The sequence below is a fragment of the Vigna unguiculata genome, chromosome 11 (assembly GCF_037176805.1).
Source record: "Vigna unguiculata cultivar grain cowpea cultivar isolate G323 ecotype 2 chromosome 11, ASM3717680v1, whole genome shotgun sequence".
Classification (NCBI taxonomy): domain Eukaryota; kingdom Viridiplantae; phylum Streptophyta; class Magnoliopsida; order Fabales; family Fabaceae; genus Vigna; species Vigna unguiculata.
In genome coordinates, this window is record NC_140802.1 from 4526595 (window position 1) to 4551247 (window position 24653).

The 24653-nt window shown below is 32.1% G+C and overlaps 1 protein-coding gene across 1 annotated transcript; it reads right to left on the reverse strand.

The window, feature by feature from the left end:
• Positions 1–469: 469 nt before the first annotated feature.
• LOC114169998 (germin-like protein subfamily 3 member 4) lies at positions 470–1601 on the reverse strand. The gene has a single exon (XM_028055449.2). It carries the CDS (start codon positions 1273–1275, stop codon positions 589–591), a length of 687 nt encoding a protein of 228 aa, XP_027911250.2. The 5' UTR covers positions 1276–1601; the 3' UTR covers positions 470–588.
• Positions 1602–24653: the final 23052 nt, after the last annotated feature.

Below are 24653 nucleotides of genomic sequence, written 5' to 3' on the forward strand. Positions count from 1 at the left end.
CAGATGCCAGATTAGTAGATTTTGCTATCTTTACAGAAAAGTAGTGGGATTCAATACATCCTTCAAGCGAACACCTTGCTCTACTTGTAAAACAAACAATTTGTCTCGATTGTAAACATCTCCATTGCTACATTCAATTTTTGCTATGAAATTGAATGTACCAATGGAACTCCAGGGAACAACCTACTGTGATTTCGAAAGATTTGTTTAATGTCATATTATTGATATCATATGTTCTATGTACTAACCATGTAATTCAATTTGACTCTTAGTTGAAGTGTTTGGTTCATTTAGAATAAATGAACAATTGAAGTGTTTGGTTCTCACACCTGAACTCAAAAGAAGGGGAATCTCAAGTTATGTTTTTGCTCTTCCATTCTACTTCCTGGTATCATTGGGAATCATGATTCCCAGTAATATATAATAGAGCTAGGAAATTTATGTTGAAAAAAGGTTGAAACATTATGGATGAGGCACAATAGTAATGTATAATATAACTTGGGAGTACAATAAATAACCAAACAAAACACACTGTTATATGTAATTGAACTAATACCGTGGAGTTCAATAGAGAATAGGTTGAAATGGCTAACTGTAAATGCTTTCCATTTGTGGAGAGATGAAACTGTTTACATCTTGAGTTTCAGAGGCAGAGAGTGAGATGAGTTTTCTCTTGATCTTGTCCAGTGATTCCAATGTAGTGTCAGAAGCTGTAGGACTAAGGGATACAAAGCCAGGATTTTGGCTGTTGTACACTGACAAGATAGTGGCTTCATCAAAACCAGTATTTAGATAGAAGTGGAACAAAGCCTTGGGGAACACAAACACATCACCTACTTTAATCAACTTCTGGAAATACTGGTTTTTGGTATCAACAAATCCAGCCAACAACACCCCTTTGGTAACAAAGATCATCTCAGTAGCTCTAGGATGATAGTGGAAGTTCACCAGGCCATTCCCATCAAGATCAGTTCTTCCAATGGAGAGGCCAAGAGTGTTCAGACCACCAAACTCAGCAGCACTCACAATTTTCATAGCCGCACCAAAAATGTCTGTGGATCCAGCAGTGCTCAGTTCTGTGGTCCTGAAATCTTGAGCTGATACATTAACTGGGTTTTTGCACTGTAGACCATTGATGAATATGGTCTGCTTGTTGGGTGGAACTGCTGGACAAGAATCCTGTAGGTTATCACAGTCTCCTAAGCAGATTTTGATGTTGGAAAAGGCAACAAAAAACAACATAAGGAAAAGGTTAGCAAAGGATTTCAACTTCATCTTCAATCTTCAATCTTCAATCTTCAATCTTCAATCTTCAATCTTCAATCTTCAATCTTGAATCTCCACTTGGTTACTATTTCTTAGATATTGCTATGTTGGATGAACAAAACAATTATCCTCATTTTATACATACTTACATCTTCACACAATCAAGTTCTTGATCTTGTTGTGTCTCTGACAGTGTGTGTCTCTCAGGGTTGCAAAAGATGCAAGTAATGATAGTCTTGAAGTATAATGTAAGAAGTGTTTGCTTGAAACATAGGAAAACACTGGCCAATTCACTGAGTCTGCACTGTGTCCTAATTTCAATTCAACGTTGTTTTTTGAGACTTGAAGGTTGATTAATGGGTAATTCCAAATGTGGATTACCTTACCAATAATACCATTCACTGATAGCAACTGTTTGAGAAATGAGAATCAAATTCAATGGTCAAACTCAAATAGTTATCGTGTCAATTTTTAGGCCATGTTTCTATTTTGGATAGGACCTATTTTAGTAAACTGCAAGATTTTTAAATTTATAGGAGGGAAATTCCTTTGTACTCACTCTTCACTATTATATTAATTAAAGGAAAAGTAAAGTGGAATTAGTAGTAATAAAAATGTAGTTTAAATGGTATGAAGTGGAATATTTTCCTATAGTGAAGTCTTTCTAATAATTGACAACAAACTTTGGATATATTTGGAGTAAACTAAATTTTCAATAGGAAAATACTATTATGATACTAATTTGATAAAAAAAATAATAATAAAAAAACAAATAAAAAAATCCATTCATCACTGGCTCAACTCCATTCCAGATTATATTCATCGTCAAACTAGTGAAAAATACAGAAATAAATTTATAAATAATTATTTTTAAAATGTTGCAGTGAGCTATAAGGCTTCAACTACGTGTCCTCTATGTAAATTATGGTGTCTCTGTTAAACTGGTAATAGAAAAGTTTTATCTCACCATATTTTCATGTGACTTTTTTTCTTTTTTAAGCCAATTTAGAATATAATATCTTTGATCATCAATTTATAGATATCAATCAATTTAAAGCTTCTTAATCAATATATAAATTAAAATTTATCCTTTTCATTTGCTGTTATCAATATAATTTTCTTTAATTAATTATTCACCAAATACAACACAAGAAAAATAGGATAAGTTAGATTTTCAATAATTTAAGTACATTTTCAAATTCTCAAAAACATTAAGTTATTCACTCAAATTGTTCCTTTCCAACTCAACAAACTCACTAACCCGCTCAACTATGAGCTTTTAAAACTATGACTCATTCAGCAAGTTTTTTCACTCGGCTAACAAGACCTTTAAAGGTATACTTATTAAGCGAAACTTGACCTGCTCATCAACCAATCCCCTTTAAGCTCATTTTTAATTAAGAAAAGTTTGCTTAGCAAGAGGATTGGTTCACCTAGCAATAAAGTACAAGAAGTTATTATCAGATAATTTGTTTAGTGAAGTCAGACTCGCCTAGCAACCCAAAACCTCAAAGTCTCTTTTCAAAGGCTCACCATGCATGTTTTGGCTTGCCCGAAGATTAAAGTGTATTGAGCTATCTAGATTTTAAAAACTTGAATTTCACTCAACAAATGCATAACACACCTAACGAGTTTACATAATTGCAAAAGTCTCAACTATATCATATCAATCATTCAGTCATATTGGTTTATTTTACTTCATTCTAATTCAAAAGATATATTTTTTTCAGATTTTTAAACCAAACCAAATTAACTAAGTTGATATATCTCAATCATTCAAAACTCACAACTAATAAAATATAACACACATCATATTCATCTTTATACTCAAATCTCAATATCATCAATTATTCTAAATTCATCAACATAAAATATTTTCTCAATTCAAATATAGTGATCATGTCACCTTTATCATCAAATCAATTAAACTAAAGTATCGTTAAAGAAAACAAGTAGCTTTCCTTTATCTGGACCAAGGATTTTGATTAAGAAAGAGCTTTAAATAGTTTCCAATGTCACAAGATACAATCCTATACACATAAAATTCATATCAATGATCTGGATATACCATAGCAATTTTAAACAAACAAAGATTCACCTTGAGCACTATAGAGTCTCATGCAACAACTTTATACCTATGCATGTAGTACTTTTAAAAATTGACCCAAAAAAAAAGGATTAAGATGAACTTACTAAAATGAGAAATTTGATTAACTAGGATTGTTATACTATAATTATCTTCTTCTAAAATGCTTCACTCAAATTGTTGAAAGAACCATCCATGGGCTTAGGAATATTAAAGTTAACTAAGTGTTAATCACATAATTAGTTAAAATAATAATTAGTTTAAGTAGTCTTACGAGTTCACTTAGGATTCTTTTTGTTCAAGATGCACAATATGTGTTTTTTCATTTCCTTTAGTGTGACATAAAAGGAGAGTTCACTCCTCTTGTAAAATTATTCTTGAAGAATATACAAAATATTTAGATATATCTTTGTGAATTTTGAGAGAATTTTTATCTTACTTTGGTTCTTATCTTGATAAACTTTTTCAAGTAGCTAATCCCTATGACACTTATCCCTTTAGAGTTCTTTTAAAGGTGGTGTCTTTTTTCTCCATTTTCTCTGTTCAAGCCATTTTCAGTCTCCCTTTACAACTTCTTCTTGTTTCCCTTTTTGTTTTATTCTTGTTGAATTGTTTTCCATGCCATATACGTGCTTTTGCAATTGTTGTGTTCACTTATATGGGTTTTGAGTTTCCAAACACCTCTTAAATTGATCAAGATCCTATCATCTTTTGAGCCATGTATAAATTGTGGCATTAGATACCCCACTAAAGATGAAAGCACCAAAGTTTAGTGTTTATTGATGCAACATCTTCGAAGATCGAAGAAAAGGAAAAGTTGTTAGGTTTAAAGTTTTATAATTTTCTAACTATTCTTTTTTTTTTCTTGTAATTAACTATATGTAACATTAAAAATGAAAAATATGAATTAAGATAATAAAAAATACTCTAAATTAAGAAAATTAGATTTTTATATACTTAATTGAATTAAAGAATATATTTATCATTTAATATAAAAACATAATTATATGTATATTATTCAATAGTATACTTTTTAATATTATATTGTATTAACATAAATAATTTACTAGATTTTATTACTATATTTATGTATAATATAGCTTCGATACTATAATTATAATATACTTTATTTTCTTATGTATAATAAATATGATTTTATGTCTAAAGACATAGATAATGATAAATCCCTTACCTTTATGGAGGAAAGTGTTTAATGAAAATAAACATAATTAAAAAGCAAGGTTTCTTCATCTTTCTTTAATTACTTTGATTAGTTTTTTTTTTAAATAAATTCTAGACTCATGTTTGGATCTTAGGTCTTATGTTTAGTTGGTTTGTTGATGGCTCCACCTCTTTTGAAGGTGTCACCATCTAAAGGAATGAAAGAGGTTAGTAGGAGTTTAGTCCAAAAAGTGTCCTCACCACACCCCTACTTTTGCTAAGAAAACCCCTTCAAAGTGAAAAATAAGAGTATCTTAGAAGTGGAGAAGAAAGCATTTTGAAGTGGGGACCATCATGCACACTTGGAGAAGAGAAAATGCACTTTTTATGATTTTAAAAATGATTTGAGAGCAATCTCTCACCTACCTCATCATTAGGTTTCTAGAAAGATATTTTATGATTTTGCTAATAAGTTGTTCATCTTTGTATTATTACTAGAAGGTCCCTCTCTTGGACTATTTAAGAGAACATTCTTCCCGCTTCCCGCTTGTAAAGGATTATTGAATGAAGAAGTAAAGTTATTATATCAATTTTTTTGTTGTGAGTTTCCCTCTTTGAGAGTGAGTTATCCCTTAGTCTTATCTTGAATTTTGTTTAAGTGACGACAACCACCACTCATATTGGATTGGTCTATCACCCATCCTCTTCCCTCCCCTTTCTTTTCTATATTTGCTTCTTTTTGTTTCAATTCCTTTATGTTCTTACGTTCACTGCGATGTTATGTTTATATTCTTCTCATTTTGTTCTTTTCTTTGTTATTTTGAATTCATCTTCTCTTCTTTTTTTGGAATCTCTATAAAATGAACATTCACATCTAGATAACTTTTGTTATTTAAATGATGAGTGGAATCTTCTTGAGACTTTCTTAAACAACATAAATACAAACACAAACACATTGTCCTCTAATATAAAGAAGAGTAACTCTGATAATAAAACATAATTTTCTTTTGGAATTATTAATTATAATATACTAAATTTTTATGTAATATAAAAATAAATACTATTGTTTTTTTATCCTTATATAAATTAAAGTCGATATAACATAATTTTCTTTATAATATGAAGTTAAATAAGGAAAAATGATCTTATATGACATCAGCTCTTAGTCTACAAAATTAGTGTGCATTATTTAAGCACAATCAGCACCTCAGCAATGAATCAATGTCCACGATAAATGAAATTGAAATGATGATTTACAAAGTGTCATAAAGTTTTTATAGATTAACCTTTTTATAAATATTTATACATAACGTAAAATTAATGTATTCATAAATTAAATATTATGTTTTAGGAAAAAAAAAACATATACGAAATTTTTAATAAATTAAATTGTATGTGATATTATTTTAACTTACGAAATAAATACTTTTTTATTTTTATCATGCAGATATTTATGGGAAAGCTTTGAAAGCTGAAGCTTTAATGGTGGACACAAGTATGAAATGATAGAACAGGTTAATTCAATAAAATAGTTATAAATAAATTACAACTGGTCTAGGCCCAATCGTGCCCTTGTTTCTGAAGCAGTTTCTCCCTGCACCTCCATAACTTTTTTCTTGCACCCACATAATTGTTTTTCTCATTTTGCCATTTTCATATTGTACAATCTAGAAGTGATCTCTTGACTTCCGAGAGCTATTTTTCCTTTAAAAAAATATTTCTTAATTATATAATTTGGAAGTCTAAAGTGAATTTCTGATTGTGTAATTCATAAACTATTTTCTTTTTTGAAATGACTTCTAAATAATACAATTAAAGATTTATTTGGCTTTTGAATTACACAATACGCAAGTCACTTTTAACTTTCAATGTCTATAATTCGAAAGCAAATTTCTGAAAAAACAAAATACTATTATAGACTCTTAAAAGGTAGAATATGAGAAAACAATTATGAAAATGCAAAAAGAAAGTTATAGAGGTGAAGGAAGTAACTTCATGTTATATCAAGTACCTTCTATATTACAGTAGTTATGGTGTGGACAAATTGATAAAAATAATTGAATATTATTGTAGAATTTATTTTCATTATTTTTATTATATTTTTTATTGTCATTGTAATTTTTTTTATCAATTTATAGTCTTAGTAATATTTTTGTTCGCACTTTGAGTCAGTCATTTAAAAAATTGTAAAAACTAAAATCAATTTATTCACATAAGACAAAGACGGAGATAAAAAAAATAATGTATTAAAAGGACTAAAAGAAAATAGTAAGGACAAAAAAAAAGAAATTTTGCTAGGATTGTTGAAAACATAGTTTTATGAAAATAACTGTTTCGGTCAAAGGTCAAATAAGGTGTAAAATAATCTTAGATCGAAGATAAAAAGAAAGAAGTATTTTAATTTTAGATAATGACTCTCTTAGGTCAAAATAATTTTGTCATTTGACCATGGGCGTAACACTCTTGTTTATAATAAACAAGTTGGGTACAATTTGTGTAAATATACATAATCAAATACTTTCAAATAATCTAATCAAAAGATAATTAGTAAATAACAACAATAATATCTCCTAATCTGTTTTATATTCATCAAATGTAGATGAGATTTTTCTCCAAGATTCTCCTTTATATTCTCGAATACTCTCCTCTCAATTTTACCTTCCTACAGGGAGGTCGGTCCTAGGATGACATCCTCGCAAATCTTGAACCATCAACCAGCTACCCCCAATGACGTCGATTCAAAGGAGACAACCTTCTGGCTTCTTGCAATGACCTCGACTCTAGGGAGACATTATTCTGAATTTTTGCAATGACCTCGGTTTTGTGGAGACGTGTTTTCTAACTTGAATTTTCGCCTAATTCCTTGACCTATTGAATACCTCGGTTTATTGGAGATCTTCTCCATCCCATAGGGAAAAAAAACAAAACAAAAACACACACAATAAGATAACATATATTTAAGCCTTTAAAAATAACTTTGGTATTAGAATCTGTTTTTCTTTTACCCTTAGAAATTATTTTCATTGTATATTGTTAGTTTCTTTAAACAAGAGTATTATTAATTAGGACAGTGATATTATGACTCTCATATTTTATGACTCTCATATTTTAGTTTTCCTTCTTTACTCTCTGACGTAGCTTGGTGTGAATCATTGATTAATGTACCACTATCTTTTTCTTTGAAAAAATCAATAGTCCATATTACGTCACACGTCAGGAAGTAAAGAATGAAAATTAAAGTATAATTTTCCTATTAATTATTCAATTTAACTCATCTAAGTGACTCAATCTTCTATTAATAATAGGAATTATAGGATAATTTGACAATATAATATAATTGAATCCAACTTAGGTTGAATTTTCTTTATATTTAAGTCAAACCCAATCAAAATTAATCAACTCATTTTCCTATAAGTTAAGTTCTGTAATGGGTTAACACGTTTTGTTTTTTCTCACCTTGCATGAAGCTCTCGCATAGGATTGATTCATCTATTTTTCTTCACAAATAACTTTCAAATCTTGAAATCCTATCTTTAAAATACCAATGGAGATTTTCCTTAATCTTTCTATGCAAGAAAATTTTTAAATAATGATAAACTTTAAATCACTGTAGTAACCAATTTAGATACCAATTTGTAAATTAAAAATTATTGATAATTAAAAAAAATATTATAAATAAAAAATTATAATTAATTTTTAAATCGATAATTAAAGTAATTTTTATTACTCACTAAAATAATTTTGGTTACCAAAAAGAATTAGTATTTAAAACTAAAACATTAATAACTAATGTTAATAATTAATTTAAAGATCAATTCATAAGAGAAATTATTTTAATTATTAATAATTTTAATTTATATACTGGTCTTTATTTAAAATTTTTTGTAATGTCTAATAAAATTATAGACTAATTTAAAAATTAATTTTTTATAATCAAGATTTCAACTCATGTCTGAGATCAATTTAAAATTTAACTCATAAAGTAATTCTAATTTTATATTTACAATAGAATTATTTTATACAATAATAATAATTTATAAATTGATATTTAAATTAATTATCATGAAATAATTATTTTTTATCAATAAAATTATTATTTAAATATTTATTTTAACAATAATATGATACTTAAAGTAAGGTTAATTTACTAAGTTTTGTTTTTTTTTTTTTTTACGAAATGTCCCTAAACAACAGTGAAATTCGAAAGATTTTTCACTCTCAAAGTTCAAAATTCACCCAAAAAATAAAGACAAGCTGCATCAAAAGACACACTCTCTGCAAAGAAAATGACAACATCAAGCTCTTTTCCTACAAAATTCAGAGTAACCTACTTTTTACGCCAAATAGTGAAGTCACTCCAATAGAAAAAAATAAAATAAAAATAAAGCATAATAGGTAATACTAGTTGGTAAAATTCATTTAATGCATTTCATAAAAGTAACACAGTGTATTTAATGCAAAACATTCAAGTCTTTAAATATTCATCATTGTAAACATGCAAAGACAAAGAAAGAAGAAGAATAAGATATTGAAGAATTAGCAATTACAAGCTTTCTTTCATGGAAATATGTTTTATACTTTTTTTGTGAATAACTCTCTTCTCACTTTCACACAGAAAGATTTTTTAAAGTTAGTGTGTTATAATTTCTATTGTCTTTTAATATGTAAACCCTAAGTTTAAAGTAAACTAATAAAACTTAATTTATTATTTTGTATATAGGTTGATGAAAAAAAAAAGAGCACTCATCTCATGTAGTTAACTTAAAAAAACTGAGTAAAAAAAAAAATTCATATTATAATTAAGAGTGACTTTTGGAGAATTCTCATGTTTAATAACTATTGGTACATAGAACTTAACCCGTTTGATTAAGACGTAAGCATATTCTCAAGTTAGATGAATAAGAATAAAATATGTGTTTATTTTTATTATTCAACCTAATCCTTAAATTGGAATTTTCTGTCTGTGAAACAAAAAACTATTGTTACCATATATATATATATATATAGAGAGAGAGAGAGAGAGAATTTAAATTTAAATATAAATATATCTTAATTGCAAAGGACCTACTTCCTAGGCAGAAAAATAAACCCTTATAAGTTATGACTACTTTTTTCTCATTTATTTTTAATAAATTTATGCATCTTAAGTTAAATTAATAAGCTTTAAGTTTATTAAATTTAATTCAAGAAGAATAAGTTTATCATACAATAAAATAAAATTTATAAAGTTTTCTAATGTATAGATTCTAGTAAAACTATAGGTATTTTCTCCATTAAATAAAAAATAATGAAGTAAATGTACGTAAGTGGGCCATGTTCACAAATTGATAGAGAAAAACTATTTTACTAACAAATTATCCATTTTAAATATTATTTTCTAACATTGAGGGATTTTGCGAGTAGATGCAAGGATACAATTTATTGCCATCCTAATAGTGTCTTAAGAAATTAAAAAGAAGAGAACTTTGTTTGTTAAAAATTATATACGAGCACACATAATATTATAAAATATATATTTGTGTACATTTTAATAATAATAATAATAATACAAGTTTATTTCGTTAACTAGTTGTCTAAATATTTTTAAGGTAATTCTTATGACACCATCAAATGCTTTGATCTTCATTCAGGTGTGCTCTCATTTTAGTTTTTAGTTATAAAAGAATATTTTTTTAATTAAATAATAATATTTTATTTATTTCTATTTTAATTTTAGTCTAACATATTAAATAATAGTTTTTTCTATTAATTATATAAATGCATGATTACTCTGAAAAAGGATAATTTTGTCAAATAATATAACACTATCAGAAAAACATAACAAAACATATTATAATATATTTAAAAATATATAGTAAATCATTAGTATTATTGTATGCAAAATGTATACTCTTGAATACTTTACTAAAATATCGTAATGTAGTTTATCAATTATTGTATGATCAAAATAAAATAAATTAATTGACAATTCATTTATGATAATTGAATTATTACTCTTCATTAAAATAAACTATATGTTACTATTAACTTAAGTATATGATTTCACAAGTCATATGAGTATTACGAGCTCATAAAATTATTTACGATCTTATTGATAAATATTTGTATTTAAAAAAAAAGTGAAATTATTGTTTTACAATTTGATAAAAAAAACGATTTCTTAATGAAAATATAATCTCTTTCTAGATTTGGATTATACTCTATGAACTTTAAATATTATTTATGAACTAAACAATTAATTATGAAATTAACAATAGCCAAAAATTAAAAACTACATCTAAATATTAAATATTGGAAGGATAACTAGTCCATTAAAATGCTGAATAAAGATGTTAAAATTAAGGTTCAAATAGTCTGATAGTACCGACTCTCGTTCAGATATATTAGTTTGGTACTCACTTTTAAAAGTGTGTCAATCTAGTTTCAACTTTTGAAAAAACGTTTTAATCAGATTCCTTTCACCAAAAATTATTAAAGTCGTTAACTTAATTCGTGACTTTTACCACTAAATTTTAATATAAATATCAATACTTAATTTTGTAAGTCATTTTAAATATCCAATGGCGGATTATTATGGTGGCCCCCCAAAAATTTTGAAATTTTTTTTACAATAGGTATTTTCATTTTTTTTATTATAGATATTAAGTATTTTAATTTTATTTTGTTATAAATATTAAATCAAATATTTTATTTCTTTTATAAACATAATAATTAATACTAATAAATAATAAAATATAAAATCAAATATAATAAAGAATAAAGATTAAAAAGATTTATCATAAAATTTTTTATTATTTGTTTTCATTATAGGTTGTATTTTTCATAAATTGTTCTTATATTTCATTCTCATCTGTTTTCTTTTGTTTCTGAAAATTAAAATATCTATTATTTTTTCTCTTATTTCTCCTTTATTCTCTTCCATCCTCGAGGAAGAAAAGAATAAGGTAATTCTTTCGTCTCACTTGATAGTGAAATATTAGTTCAATAATTTATTTAATGAGCCTCTTTTATATGTTTATGCCTTGAGTTTCTTACAAATTGTTCTCATCTTCCATTCTTACCTATTTTATTTTGTTTCTGAAGAGAAAAAGATCAATTATTTTTGCTCTCATATCTCAAATGTTCTCTTCCATCCTCAAAGAAATAAAGAAGAAGTTAATTCTCTTTTGTCTCACTTCATAGTGAAATATTAGTTTAATAATTTATTTAATGAGTCTCTTTTATATTAATTTTTTATTTTATGAACGTAGAAGAAAAAATGATTGTATTGTGTGTTTTTTATAATTGAATTTTAAGTGTGGTTTGATTATCATCGAATTTTCTTATGGTATTAATGTCTCTCAATTTTTTATTAGATTATGATAAATCATTTTTCAGTATTATTATTATTTTAAATAGATATATTGATGAAGAATAAAAAAATAGATTCATTTTTATTGTGTTAGTGACAATAATGAAATGTATAAATTTTAGATGTATTATTTTGGCTCCCCCAACAATGTTGGTCAAGATCCGCCACTATAAATATCAATACTGTTAATTGTGTTAATAATGTTTTGCTGGAAAGGACCTAATTGAGACATCTTCTCAAAAGTTGAGACTCAATTAACACATTTTTAACCGTGGATACTAAAATAACACATTTTTAACTAATTAAACCTAAAATTAAAATGGGAACACGTAATGCATTTTGTTTGGTAGCTTGTCTTCTCCCTCTCCATCCTCTTAATGGAGTGTTTCCTTTAACTTTTGAACACATTATCATTTCCAAGACTAAATTTAATGACGAACCTTTAAAAAAATTTTCTTAAATACTACCCACTACTATAAAAATATTATCGTAATTTGACTGATTAAAATATTATAAAATAAGAAATGCTGATGTTCAATCATTTATTATTTTTTAAAAGGAAAAAATTATTAAAATGTTTTGATAACAAGCTCCCGTAAAATTACTACAGGGAAGAGTTTTTATTGAAAACATTTACAAACGTATTAAAAAATATATTTATTTTCGTTTATAACAATATATAATAGAAACTCTCTTGTTCTATTTGTAAAAATGTTTTCTTATTTTATTTTTAAAATTATAATATAAAAAATATGTAAAAAAAGGTTGATATTAAGGGTGGTATTAGATAGGTTGGCTTACTATGTGTTGAATTAATAAATTATTAATTCAATCCAGCTCACTTTTTGGTGAGTCAAAAATTTTGTAATCCAACGTAGGTTGATGGATTAGGGGATTGACTAACTAACGAGTGTTTTGTTTTTTCAATTTATTTTATATATTTATTGTTGTACAATGAAAATGAATTGAGTTTATTCATTTTTTTATAGTAATGGAATCAAAGTGTTTAGTTAATTCTCCAAATATTATTATTAGGGATCACAATGTGGGGCGAGCTATGCAAGTTGACTTTCAGACCCGCAAGAAAAAGTGTGGGACAGGCTGAGTATTTTTAGCTCATTGATTCGCTTAGATCTGTCCTGCATAACTCGTAATTCGTGTGGGTCAACGACAAGTTGATTCGCATAGCCCGCATTGATTGAAGTTCTTAACATCCAACATTGTTAACACAACATGGGTTGGGGCCAAAAAAGCCCATAAGGCCAAAAAGCCTCCTATTAGAGAAGTTCATAAGGTCAAAAATCCCACAAAAGCCTTATAGGCCAAGGTCAACCCATGGGCTTTCTTCTTAAACATGAAAATATATTAATTTTTAAAATGTATTACTAAATTTTCAGTCGGGTCGATCCATCTAGACCCTCGGCTCGAGTTGGGTCGTTCGGCCCGACAAACCCATATGGCCCGTCGGCCTGGGTTTGTCTGTCCAGACTTTCCACTCGTACCAGCCCATAAGCCTGTTTGACTCTATTGGCCCATCTCATTCTGTTTGAATTGTCGACCCAGGCCAAGCCGTTCAACTCATCGGCACAGGCCGCCCTGCCCGAACTGTCGCCCCTGGCCTACTCTTCTAAATTGTCGCCACTGATCGGCCCGTCCCAGCCTGTCTAGACCGTCAACCTGGGCACACTCGTCCTGGTCCTTCCTATTTTGTCTATCAACTTTGGTTGACTCGTCCTTTAGTGCGAGCTAACCCATCTTGGTTGTGGGTCCAGGATGATTGGTCTTAGTTGTTTGCACGTCTTTGTCTTTGGCCTGACCCAGCCTGTCATTCTTAATCTTTGGTTCGGACCAGCCCGAAAAGGCTAGGCTTGATGTTTGACTTATACTCTAAAGATTCAAAGTATTGTTTTTAGATGGGTCAAACTCATCTTAGCCTTGGCCCTAACCCCACTTGAGATGAGGCTTTGGGGGTTAAGGCTTTTATTTGGCCCCCTCCTTTAGGGCCCCCACTAAAAGGGGGCTTAATGAATAGTGGGTCAGGGCTAGCCTATAGGCCATGGGCCAAATTGGCACCTCTACTCATTCATATTTCTTTTCTAGTCCATCTAAAAGTAACTCGCTCACTCGTGTCCAATCTATCCAAATGTAGTTCCCTTGTTTGCATTTATCTCTTGTTTCAGTTCAGTTGAAAGTCATTTATATTTTCATCAAGCTTTTACTTAAGAATTAGAAATTATAAAATTGTGAGTATTACTTATTTGAAGAAATTGACTTATTTCAAGAAATAACTTAAAAATAATTACTTGATGTTCTTGGTCTTCGAAAGCGATCATATTTTTTTATCCTTTTATAAAATATGAACTAAAATTAATTTCTTATAAAATAGAAAAAAATTAGAGTATGGAAATCATTTAAAAAAATGGTTAAATATGTTTTTGGTCTCTTAATTTTCACTAAAAATTGAAATTACACTCTTTGAAACTTTGAGGCAATTTATTTTCCCATCTTTAGAAATATGTAAATTTAATTTTTTTAATCAAATTTTATTAAATTTATTTGACATTTCAAATATATTTCTCAGCTAACATCAAAGTGAAAATGTGTCAAACAATGTAAACAACTCAGATGTTATTATAAAACGAGTTTGAAATGTCAAATAAACTTAATAAAATTTGGTGAAAATGACTAAATTCACGTATTTTTAAGGTTGGAAGACTAAATTAGGTCAAAGTATTTTTCATTGAAAGTTAAAGGACCAAATCATATTTAACCCTAAAAAAAATAAACCGAAAAGAAAAATTTAGTCCATAATCAAAGTATTAAAGACAAAAATACCTCTTGATGATATATTTTCTTAAAAAAATCAAATTTTGATGATATATTTTTTTGAAAGATATAAAATTGAAACTAGATAAGACGCAAGAACTCATGCTAAATTTAGCACAAAAAAAATTATTTGGAAACTAATTTTATTTACATCACTTGTCAATATTGTTATAACACATCCTTTATAGATTATTATTGCAGTTAAAAAATGTTTGGACATATAGTAAGGTTTTTGTTTGGTAGTGTTTTCTTTTTTATCCATCATTATCTTATATATATATATATATATATATATATATATATATATATATATATATATATATATATATATATATATATATATATATATATATATATATATATATATTAACCTTATACAATTTCAAAAATTATAAATAATAAAGCGTGAATGATAATAAATGTCAACTTTTAAACTTGATGTTTATAATATTATAAAATTAACTAACATTAATAATCATGTGCACATTCAAGTTCAGTTTATAAAGGGTTCTGAATCATATAATAAAGAATAACATCGGTCTATACTTTTCAAGTTTGTTGCATAAAATATTATTTAATTGAGAGATTGGACTTTCTAACATTATACTTTAGTTTTAATAAAATAAAATATAAATTTAAGTAGAAACTTATACATATGTTTTTTTTATGTTTTGTCTAACATAATTAATTTAATTATTATTATTTTATCATAAAATACAGATGTAATATTAATAACATAATTACGTATAATATTATACCAAATAATATACAACAACCTTATATATTTTACAATACTTTTCACATATAGGTGATATATTTTTCATCCTGCATTCTACTAATGCTAGGAGGAGAAAAAAATAATATGTATTTACTTTTCTTTTTCATTTGGATATATATTACTAGACTTTTAATCGGTAAGAGAAAACAAGTTAATAAGATGATTAACATGAATCATGGGTGACATAAAAAAGGTGACCACTATAGATCCTTGTATGAAGAAGGGTATGGCTAGAGTTGCGACAAAAGTGAGGACTGAACTTCTTGTTCTCTGGAAGACCACCGAGTTATTAACCACATTTGTTTGCGAAATTAGGTATATCTATCTAATTAAAGTGAGATTGTCAAATATTATTTTTCATATACAAACAATAAAATACAAAAGTGAGACAAATATCTTGTATAATCACAAAATATCAATATAAGTTAAAAAGAAAGAAAAAACATTAAGTTAAAAAGAAAAAAAAACATTGAAATCCACCGACTTCATTTTTTGTTATACTTTGTAAATATTTGAATTAATTTTATAGTAGGTAACCCAAAAACATCTTATCTTAAGTAAAACTTACTCATTTAAATCCTTAATGTTATACCAACAACTACACTGATCAAATCTATATTTATAGTTGCCATAAACAAATAAAATAAAAAATATCTTAAACCAAACAATATAATTAATTCAATAAATAGAACCCAGGAATAACAAATATATTAAATAAATAAGACAAATAAGACTTCTGTGAAAATGGAGGTATATATAATCTAAAATAAGGTTAGAGATACCTAACTTAATATAAATATATAAATTAAAATAACTATGAATAGATAATAAATAATAAAATAAAAAATAAAATAATAGATGTCTATGTTTTTATCTCAAATTGTAGCATATTTCCTTTCTTCGGTTTACTTTGTACTATTATGCTTTTCTTCTAACTTTGCTCTTTTTGTTTTTTTGTTAAAAATACTCCCTTAGTCCTTGTTTTTGTACCAAAATCTCAATTTGATCCTCATATTTTTATTAGTCTCAATTAGGTTCACATTTTTGTAAATTAGTAACAATTAAGTCCGTTCTCTTAGTATGAAACTAACACCGTTAAGTAGGTGTCACATGTCATCTTCTCGTTTCTTTGAATTTTTTAATTTTTTTAAAATTTTTTAATTTTTTTTTAAATATTTATGCCACATGTCACGTCTGTAGTGTGCCACGTGTCAATCTAATATGGTGACACATGTCAAATTATTGTATGAATCTCAATTTGGTCTTCATATTTGTTAATTTTATTTGATTTCAGTCCTAATTTTTTTAAAAAAATTTCAATTTCATGCACTCCAAATTTAGACCAAAATTTACTTTTATATAATGTTATAATTATTTTTATTAAAATTGATATTTAAAAAAAAATAAAAAATTCAAAAGAATGAGAAGTTGACACGTGACACCTACTTAACGGTGTTAGTTCCATACTGATGAAAAGGACCTAATTGTCACTGATTTATAAAAATGTGGATCTAATTGAGACTAATAAAAATGTGAAGATCAAATTAAGATTTTGGTAAAAAAACGAGAACCAATAGAGTATTTTAACATTTTTCTTTTTACTGATTCTCCCCTGTTGTCCACTATTTTTCACCCTTTCACATTCCTCTTATGTTAATATTTATAGGAGTAGTAGCTATGATGCATCGATACTTCCACTTGGGTCACGTATCCGTATCTGATACGTATCCATGTCCGATATGTATTCGTGTCTGATACTTTATGATACTTTATCGATATTTATTAATGAAGTATCTAATTTATAAAGTCATAGTACACTATAAGAAAATTTTTGAATAATGACAAATTTTAGTGACAACAAATATTTAGTCACTATACAGTGACCAATTTAGGTACCAATTTAAAAACTAAAAATTATTAACAACTAAAATAATTCCAAACAATTATAATTGATCTCTAAATTGATAATTAAAATAGTTTTTATTATGAATTGGTTTCTAAATTAGTTACTAACATTATTTACCAATATTTTGACTACCAAAATAATTGGTTTCTAAATTGTCCACTAACATTAGCTACTAACAATGATATATTTATTATGTTTTTAAGAATTATTGTACACTTTTCAATATTTATATATCACGAATCTATCATGTATCATATCCTATTATTTTCAAAATAAACGTATCAATTGTTAGCAAGTTTGCATAAAATTGATAAAAGCATAAAATAAAAGGATTTCCTTGAGGCGTGTAAAAACACTGTCCTTAAGGATTTATCCGCAATATATGCACAAACCCCCCAGGATACAACAGGAACATCTCGGATATATCCCGAGGATAACAAAAACTAGCAAGATAAACTCTTTAAAGAATAAGTAACCCAAGATATAAGAGAAGAGAGAAAATGAAGAAAATAAGAAAAGGAGAGATGAAGAAGGTTATGTTTTTGGAAGAGGATTTAAGCTCCTATTTATATATGATGAATGGATTTTAAAAAAATCCATGCTCAGTAACTGAAGCCTGGTGTGAAAAATAATATCCCATAAAATGTGGATGTGGGATCAACATGTGGTGGAGATCTTGCTGCAATGGCATGCACCATCCTAAAAAGGAGGGAGACTTGCTAACGTTGCAACAACTTCAATGCTATTATTATTTCAATATTATTATAAATATATAACAATCCTCCACATATTGCAAAAGATAAGAGATAGAAAGAAAGAAAGAAAATCCCGGGTCTCAACTAAGATGTAATGCATCAAAGTTGGTATAACAAGTTATATGAACCAGTCTTAGATTGAGAAACTTAACACACAGTGTAGTTGGTATAGCAAGCTATATGAACCAAGGACACTTGATGTGTGTTAGTGGTTTATCAATCACAATACACCCCCACAATTCTTGCTGTTATCGTGTGTTCGTTACTAGGCCATGTGTGTGCCCAATATTCATGAGTGCTCTAGAGATCATGCCAAGATCTCATGCAAGCGGCCCCACTTGACACTCATATAGGTGCTGCAAATCATACACCACCCATAAGGGATATGAAAATCATTAAAACTTTGTCTAAGTTAAAATTCTTACACCTTAGAGAATTTTAATTACAAAGTTTAACCTCTCAACAATGCAGTCTCTAGCACTTTCACACACACACACACACACACACCATAGGATTGGACATAATTGATTAAAATCAATCAATTTAGTGCTATCAGAACTAACAAGTGACTTGTTCTTACCCATATGAACCTTATTCATGGGATCTCTGTAAGACCCGTAGAATTTAATTAATTAAATAAATAATTAATTAATAAATACGGGAGGGGTAATAATTATGACATTAAATTTTGGTTGGTATGATGTGGAAAGGTGCTAGCTCATATGGTTGAGAGCACTTTGATTGTGCGAGAGGACTTGGGTTCGAGTCCTATGTATGCTAACTTTTGATGTTAAGATTTTGTTATTTAAATTTATGAAAATATGTTCTTGTATGTTATGATACTTGAATTGTGATGGGTAGCATGAAACATGATTGGTTGAAATGGTGATGCACTTGAGTGGTAACAAAGGGGTCATGGGTTCAAACCTTGGAAAGGCTAAATGGAAATTTTGTGTGTTTTTATTTTTGCTAATGGTGACTTTGGAGGGAAATGGGAAAGGTTAACAGAGGCAAGGGGAAGCAGTACGGCCAAGGGGGGGCTGCATTTCCATTCATGGTGAGAGATGAGGGTTATGAAATGGTAAATGCAATTAAATTCGTTTTAAGATTTTTAAGTAACCTAAAATACTAGTTTAAAAGGAAAAAGTTGGAGTTTAGGCAAGGTTTTGGCAAGGCTGAACCTAGACTTAGGAAAAGACAGAGGCAAGGGTGAGTGAGAGGGGCTGACGTGAGGGAGTGAAGGCAGAATTGAGGGACACCAAGAGTGGCCATTGGTGATCAAGGGAGAGCTTCATCAATTGCTCTAATTTAAGCTAAGGAACCAGGTTAGGGGAGCTTTTACGCGTTAACTCTATTTTTAATTTGAATGGCATGCTAAATAGGGTAATTCATGCGTTGATTAATTTAATTCTGATTGGTATGCTGAATTTGGTATGATTATGTAGGATTTGTATATTCCATTTTTAAAGATTGTGATTCTGGGAAATTTCCAGAATTAGTCTGGTTAGTGGTGAACTGCCGCCAGACTATCTTTTCCTTCCTAGGCCAATTTAGGGTTCCTATAGAGGAACCACCTGCCAGATATAACATAAAATAGATAATTTGACCACTGTTAACCAATTCTTGCTTAGAGTTGACTGGTTGACCAGTTTGACTTTTGGACTGTCCATTGAGAAGCGGACATGTGGCAACACTTTCTCTTTCCAGAACTAGGGTTTGGCTGCCTTGAGGTTGTCGTAAGGTGCGTTTCACAGAGTCGCGAGTGGTTCAGCGGGTTCATGGTGGTTGTCGCGGTGACTGTCAAATTGACGGAGTGCTAGTTTGAGGGAGGTCGCGACGCCAGTTGCTAGTTGTTGCAGGTATGGAGGTGCCACAGTGACCACAATTTCTCTCACGACGTAGGGGGCGCCGATGTAGGCGCGATGGAGGCACAACAGAGGCTCGACGACAGCGCGGAAGTGACAGGTTCGAGCTCCTGGAGCGCGACGGTGGCGACGACCTAGCGTAAGCGTGACGATGGTGTCCCGAGATGACGCGATGCAGCTCCGTGGCGATTGATACAAGTGCGAACTCCGACGGCAGCAGTGGGGTCTGCGTTTTGACGATGGCGCGAGGAAGAAGAGGGTGTGGTGGCTTCGTGCTCGTGGATGCAGTCCGCGGCCGGTGAGTGCAGTTCGGCGTGGTGGTGACTGCAGGACGCGTGGAGAAGGCGATGCAGTCGTGGTCTACCGGTGCAGCAGCGGTGACGGGGTTTTTCGGGGTGAGCGCATCGTGGTGGCTGCATTCCGGCGTGAGCTACGGTGGTCGGACAGGTAGTGGCGGTAACGGAGGTGGCGGCTGCGGAATGGATTGGAGATGGAAGGAGAGAAAGAGTTAGGGTTAGGGTTTTGGTTGTTTGAAGGAGAGAGAGAGAGTGATGATGTGGCATGTTTTGATTGGTAATATGAGTTAGTGGAGGATTGATGATGTGGCAAACTGCGAGTGGCTATTTTATTAAGTGAAGGATTGCCATGTGGCGAAATCTGATGGATTAGATCTTAAGTGACATTAGGGGTGCTGCTTAGTAAAAAGGAAGGGTGCAAAGCAGAAATTTAAAGTTAAATTACAGAAGGGGGTGTAAACCTGAAAACAGGGGGTGCAGCTAGCTCTAGAAATATTTTATTTTAATAATAGATATTCCATTTGGAAAAAGGGGTGCAAACATGAGAATTGGGGGTGCATTTAGTACCTGAACTATTTCTCTCCAAAAATTCCTATTTTGGGACTTAATTTATGAATTAAAATATTCATTATTTATATCCTTGAGGACCTAAAATAAATTACACTTGCATTATTAAACTCAAGAATATCTAATAATAAATTTGATGCAACTAATATCAAATTTGTAAGCGCAAAAATAATATTAAATTCCCCAAAAGTTAATTATTGAATGTGAACCAAGGTTCGACTCATCATAGCTTCCAAGCGGTCTGGAAGCGGCAGTGCCTGGCGGTACGTGTCCCCCGCCAGACGATTTTTTTCTGCATCAGTATTGGTGTTGTTGATTCTCCAGGCGTGATCTACGAGGCTTTTGGTGATGCTTCAAAGGTGGGGTTGCTGGAGTTCCTTGAGTTGTGGCTCGGAACGTATCCCTTGAGTTGTGGCTCGGGATAGGGGTTAAGCACGTGGTATTCCTTGAGTTGTGGCTCGGAATGGCATCTCTTGAGTTGTGGCTCGGGATGGCGGATGAACACGAGAAACCCTTGAGTTGTGGCTCGGGTTGGCGAGTGTGGCCGGTATGAGTGTGCTGGTTGTGGCCAGTACGGATGGGTCCAGATAGATTGCCCTCCTCAGTTGTTGGCTGACGAGTTTGGTAGTCTTGGGACAATACGAACTTTGTTCGTATGTGGGAACTCTACCTGGCGTTGCGGTGTATGATCCGTAGCATGTATTCCCGCACGTGCTCTGTCGGTTGTGGCCGATAGGTATGGCAGCAAGTCACCTTGAAGTAATTAGCAGACGAAGTAGAACACGAATAAACGTATTGGAGATTGAATTGAGAGAATAAAAAATATAGGGCAATGTGGGAAGTTAATTTAAAGTGATGATATGTTTATGATTACTGATTTATATATATGTGTAATAGCTTTGTATTTATATATAAGTGCTTTATCTGCTAAGTTCACCCTATCTGCATGTGTGTGGCGATGATCGTGTACGCGGTACACGGGAGCAGATGCTGATGATGCAGGTGGCTCAGGTGCAGCTTAGGCGCGGAGAGGGGATTGATCTGGGGAAACTTTTTACTTGTATTACGTTGTTTTGAAATAATTGTAAACCCGGATGGGTAACTTAATAACATTGGGTTTTAATTTATGTGATGAACGTTCTAAGTTTTTATCAGCAATTAAATAAAGCTTTAAATTTTCCTGCGTTTTGGGAAAATGAGGTATTATTAATTATGTTGTCTTATTTATTCCAATTATTTATTTATAAATTAGTAATATCCTGACGGGATGTTACATTTGGTATCAGAGCAATGGTTTTCAAAATGATTTTGGGGTCTATGGGGAGTGAGCATGCCGTGTTACGTTGCGTGACTAATTTTTCTGTGTTATTAGTTTATTTTTGGATATGAAATCCTAATATGGGCTCTGTGTGTGTGGCTCAGCTATAATATGTGGCGTGCACGAGCTATGGCTAACAGGAGGAGGAGGAACACCGCTGGAGCTGATGACATAGCTCAGGCGATCCATCGTATGGTGGACGCGATGCAGCCCATAGCGGCGCCACCCAGAGCTGTAGTGGCACCTACTCGGCCAGTAGCCATGGAGGATTTCATGAAACACCGGCCGGCCAAGTTCTCTGGCAAGGCCACTCCTGACGAGGCAGATGCTTGGATGCGGGAGTGTGAGAAGATCTGTAGAGTGCTGGGATGCACAGATGAGCAGAGGTTGCTGTTCGTCACGTTTCTTCTGGTGGCAGACGCAGAGTATTGGTGGCAGGGGATGCAGCAGTTGATGCAGACCCGTGGGGAGCAGGTGACGTGGGCTGCCTTCAGGACGAGGTTCCTGGAGAAATACTTTCCCGACAGTGCGAGGCATGAACGGGAGGCAGAGTTCCTTACTCTTCAGCAAGGGACTATGACTGTGGCGGCATATATAGAGAGGTTTGAATACTTGGCTCGTTTCTACACGTCAGATGTTACTGAGGAGTGGAGGTGTAGGAGGTTCGAGGGCGGATTGAAACATGAGATACGCCGCTTCATTGTGCCGCTCCGGATTAGAGAGTTTCCAATTTTGGTCGAGCAGGCCAAAACCGTGGAGCAGTTGGAGACTGGATCGAGTAGTGGGGGGAAACAGCAGAGGACCACCTCAGATGCCAGACCTCAGAGGAAACCTTACAGCAGACCGCCGACTACCGGAGGAAGATTGCGGTGTTTTAACTGTGGCGGGGAACACTTGAGGAGGGATTGTACTAAACCTGCTAGCAGTACCGGTGGAGGCAGTAGTACTGGTAGGTGCTACGCATGCCAGCAGACAGGGCACTTTGCACGTCAGTGTCCTAACAGAAGACAAGCTGGTGGTGCGCCAGCTACGAGGCCAGTAGGAGATCGGCCCAGAGCACCGGGGCGTGTGTTCGCCTTGACGACCACAGAGGCGAAACAGTCAGGTAATCTTTTGCAGTTTCTATGTTTGTTGTGTGACCACGAGGTGGTGGTGTTGTTCGACTCAGGAGCCACTCATTCGTTTGTGTCTAATGAATGTGTGAGGAGGCTCGGGCTTACGATGCGAGAGCTGGGGTGCGAGCTATTAGTTGCGACGCCAGCATCTGGAGAGGTATCCACCACTTCTATGTGTGTGGGGTGCCCTATGGAGGTGGCAGGCCGCAGGTTCAGGTTGAACCTCATTTGTTTGCCGATGGAGGGTCTAGACGTGATTCTGGGCATGGATTGGTTGTCGAGTAATCATGTCGTCATTGACTGCGGACAGCGTCAGATAGTGTTTCCTGAGACAGTGGGGCTAGAACTTATCTCGCCTAACCAGGCGGTGAGGGAGATTGAGGCTGGAGCTACATGTTACATGATTGTGGCTCAGGCAGAGAAGATGAGCACGGCCGAGAAGATCAGCAGGATTCCGGTAGTAGATGAATATGCAGATGTATTTCCGGATGAGATTCCAGAACTACCGCCTAGCAGGGATGTAGATTTCTCCATTGATCTCATCCCTGGCGCTGGGCCAATTTCTATGGCACCGTACAGAATGGCGCCTGCTGAGTTGGCTGAACTAAAGAAACAGATTGAGGATCTGCTTGAGAAGAAGTTCATCCGACCGAGTGCATCACCGTGGGGAGCACCAGTTCTGTTAGTGAAAAAGAAAGATGGTAGCTCCCGGTTGTGTGTTGATTATCGGCAGCTGAATAAGCTAACGATAAAGAATAAGTACCCGTTGCCGAGGATTGATGATCTGTTGGATCAGTTGAGGGGAGCTGCGGTGTTCTCAAAAATAGACCTGAGATCGGGGTATCATCAGATCCTTGTCAGGCCAGAGGATGTCCAGAAGACAGCTTTTCGATCACGGTATGGTCACTACGAGTATGTAGTGATGCCATTTGGGGTAACCAATGCGCCGGCTATATTCATGGATTACATGAATAGGATTTTCAGGCCGTATCTGGATCAGTTTGTAGTAGTGTTTATTGATGATATACTGATCTACTCCGAGAGCAGGGAAGAACACGCAGAACATCTGAGAGTAGTATTGGGGATTCTCAGAGGGCACCAGCTATATGGGAAATTGTCGAAATGTGAATTCTGGTTGGAAGAGGTACAATTCCTGGGCCATGTGATCTCAGCCCAAGGAATAGCCGTTGATCCGGCAAAGATAGAGACTGTGGTGAAGTGGGAGAGGCCTCAAACAGTTTCAGAGGTGCGGAGTTTTCTGGGTTTGGCAGGGTATTACCGACGGTTTGTGGAGGGTTTCTCCAAGATGGTGAGTCCTCTTACACAGCTTACGAGAAAGGACCAGCCTTTCTCGTGGACGGAC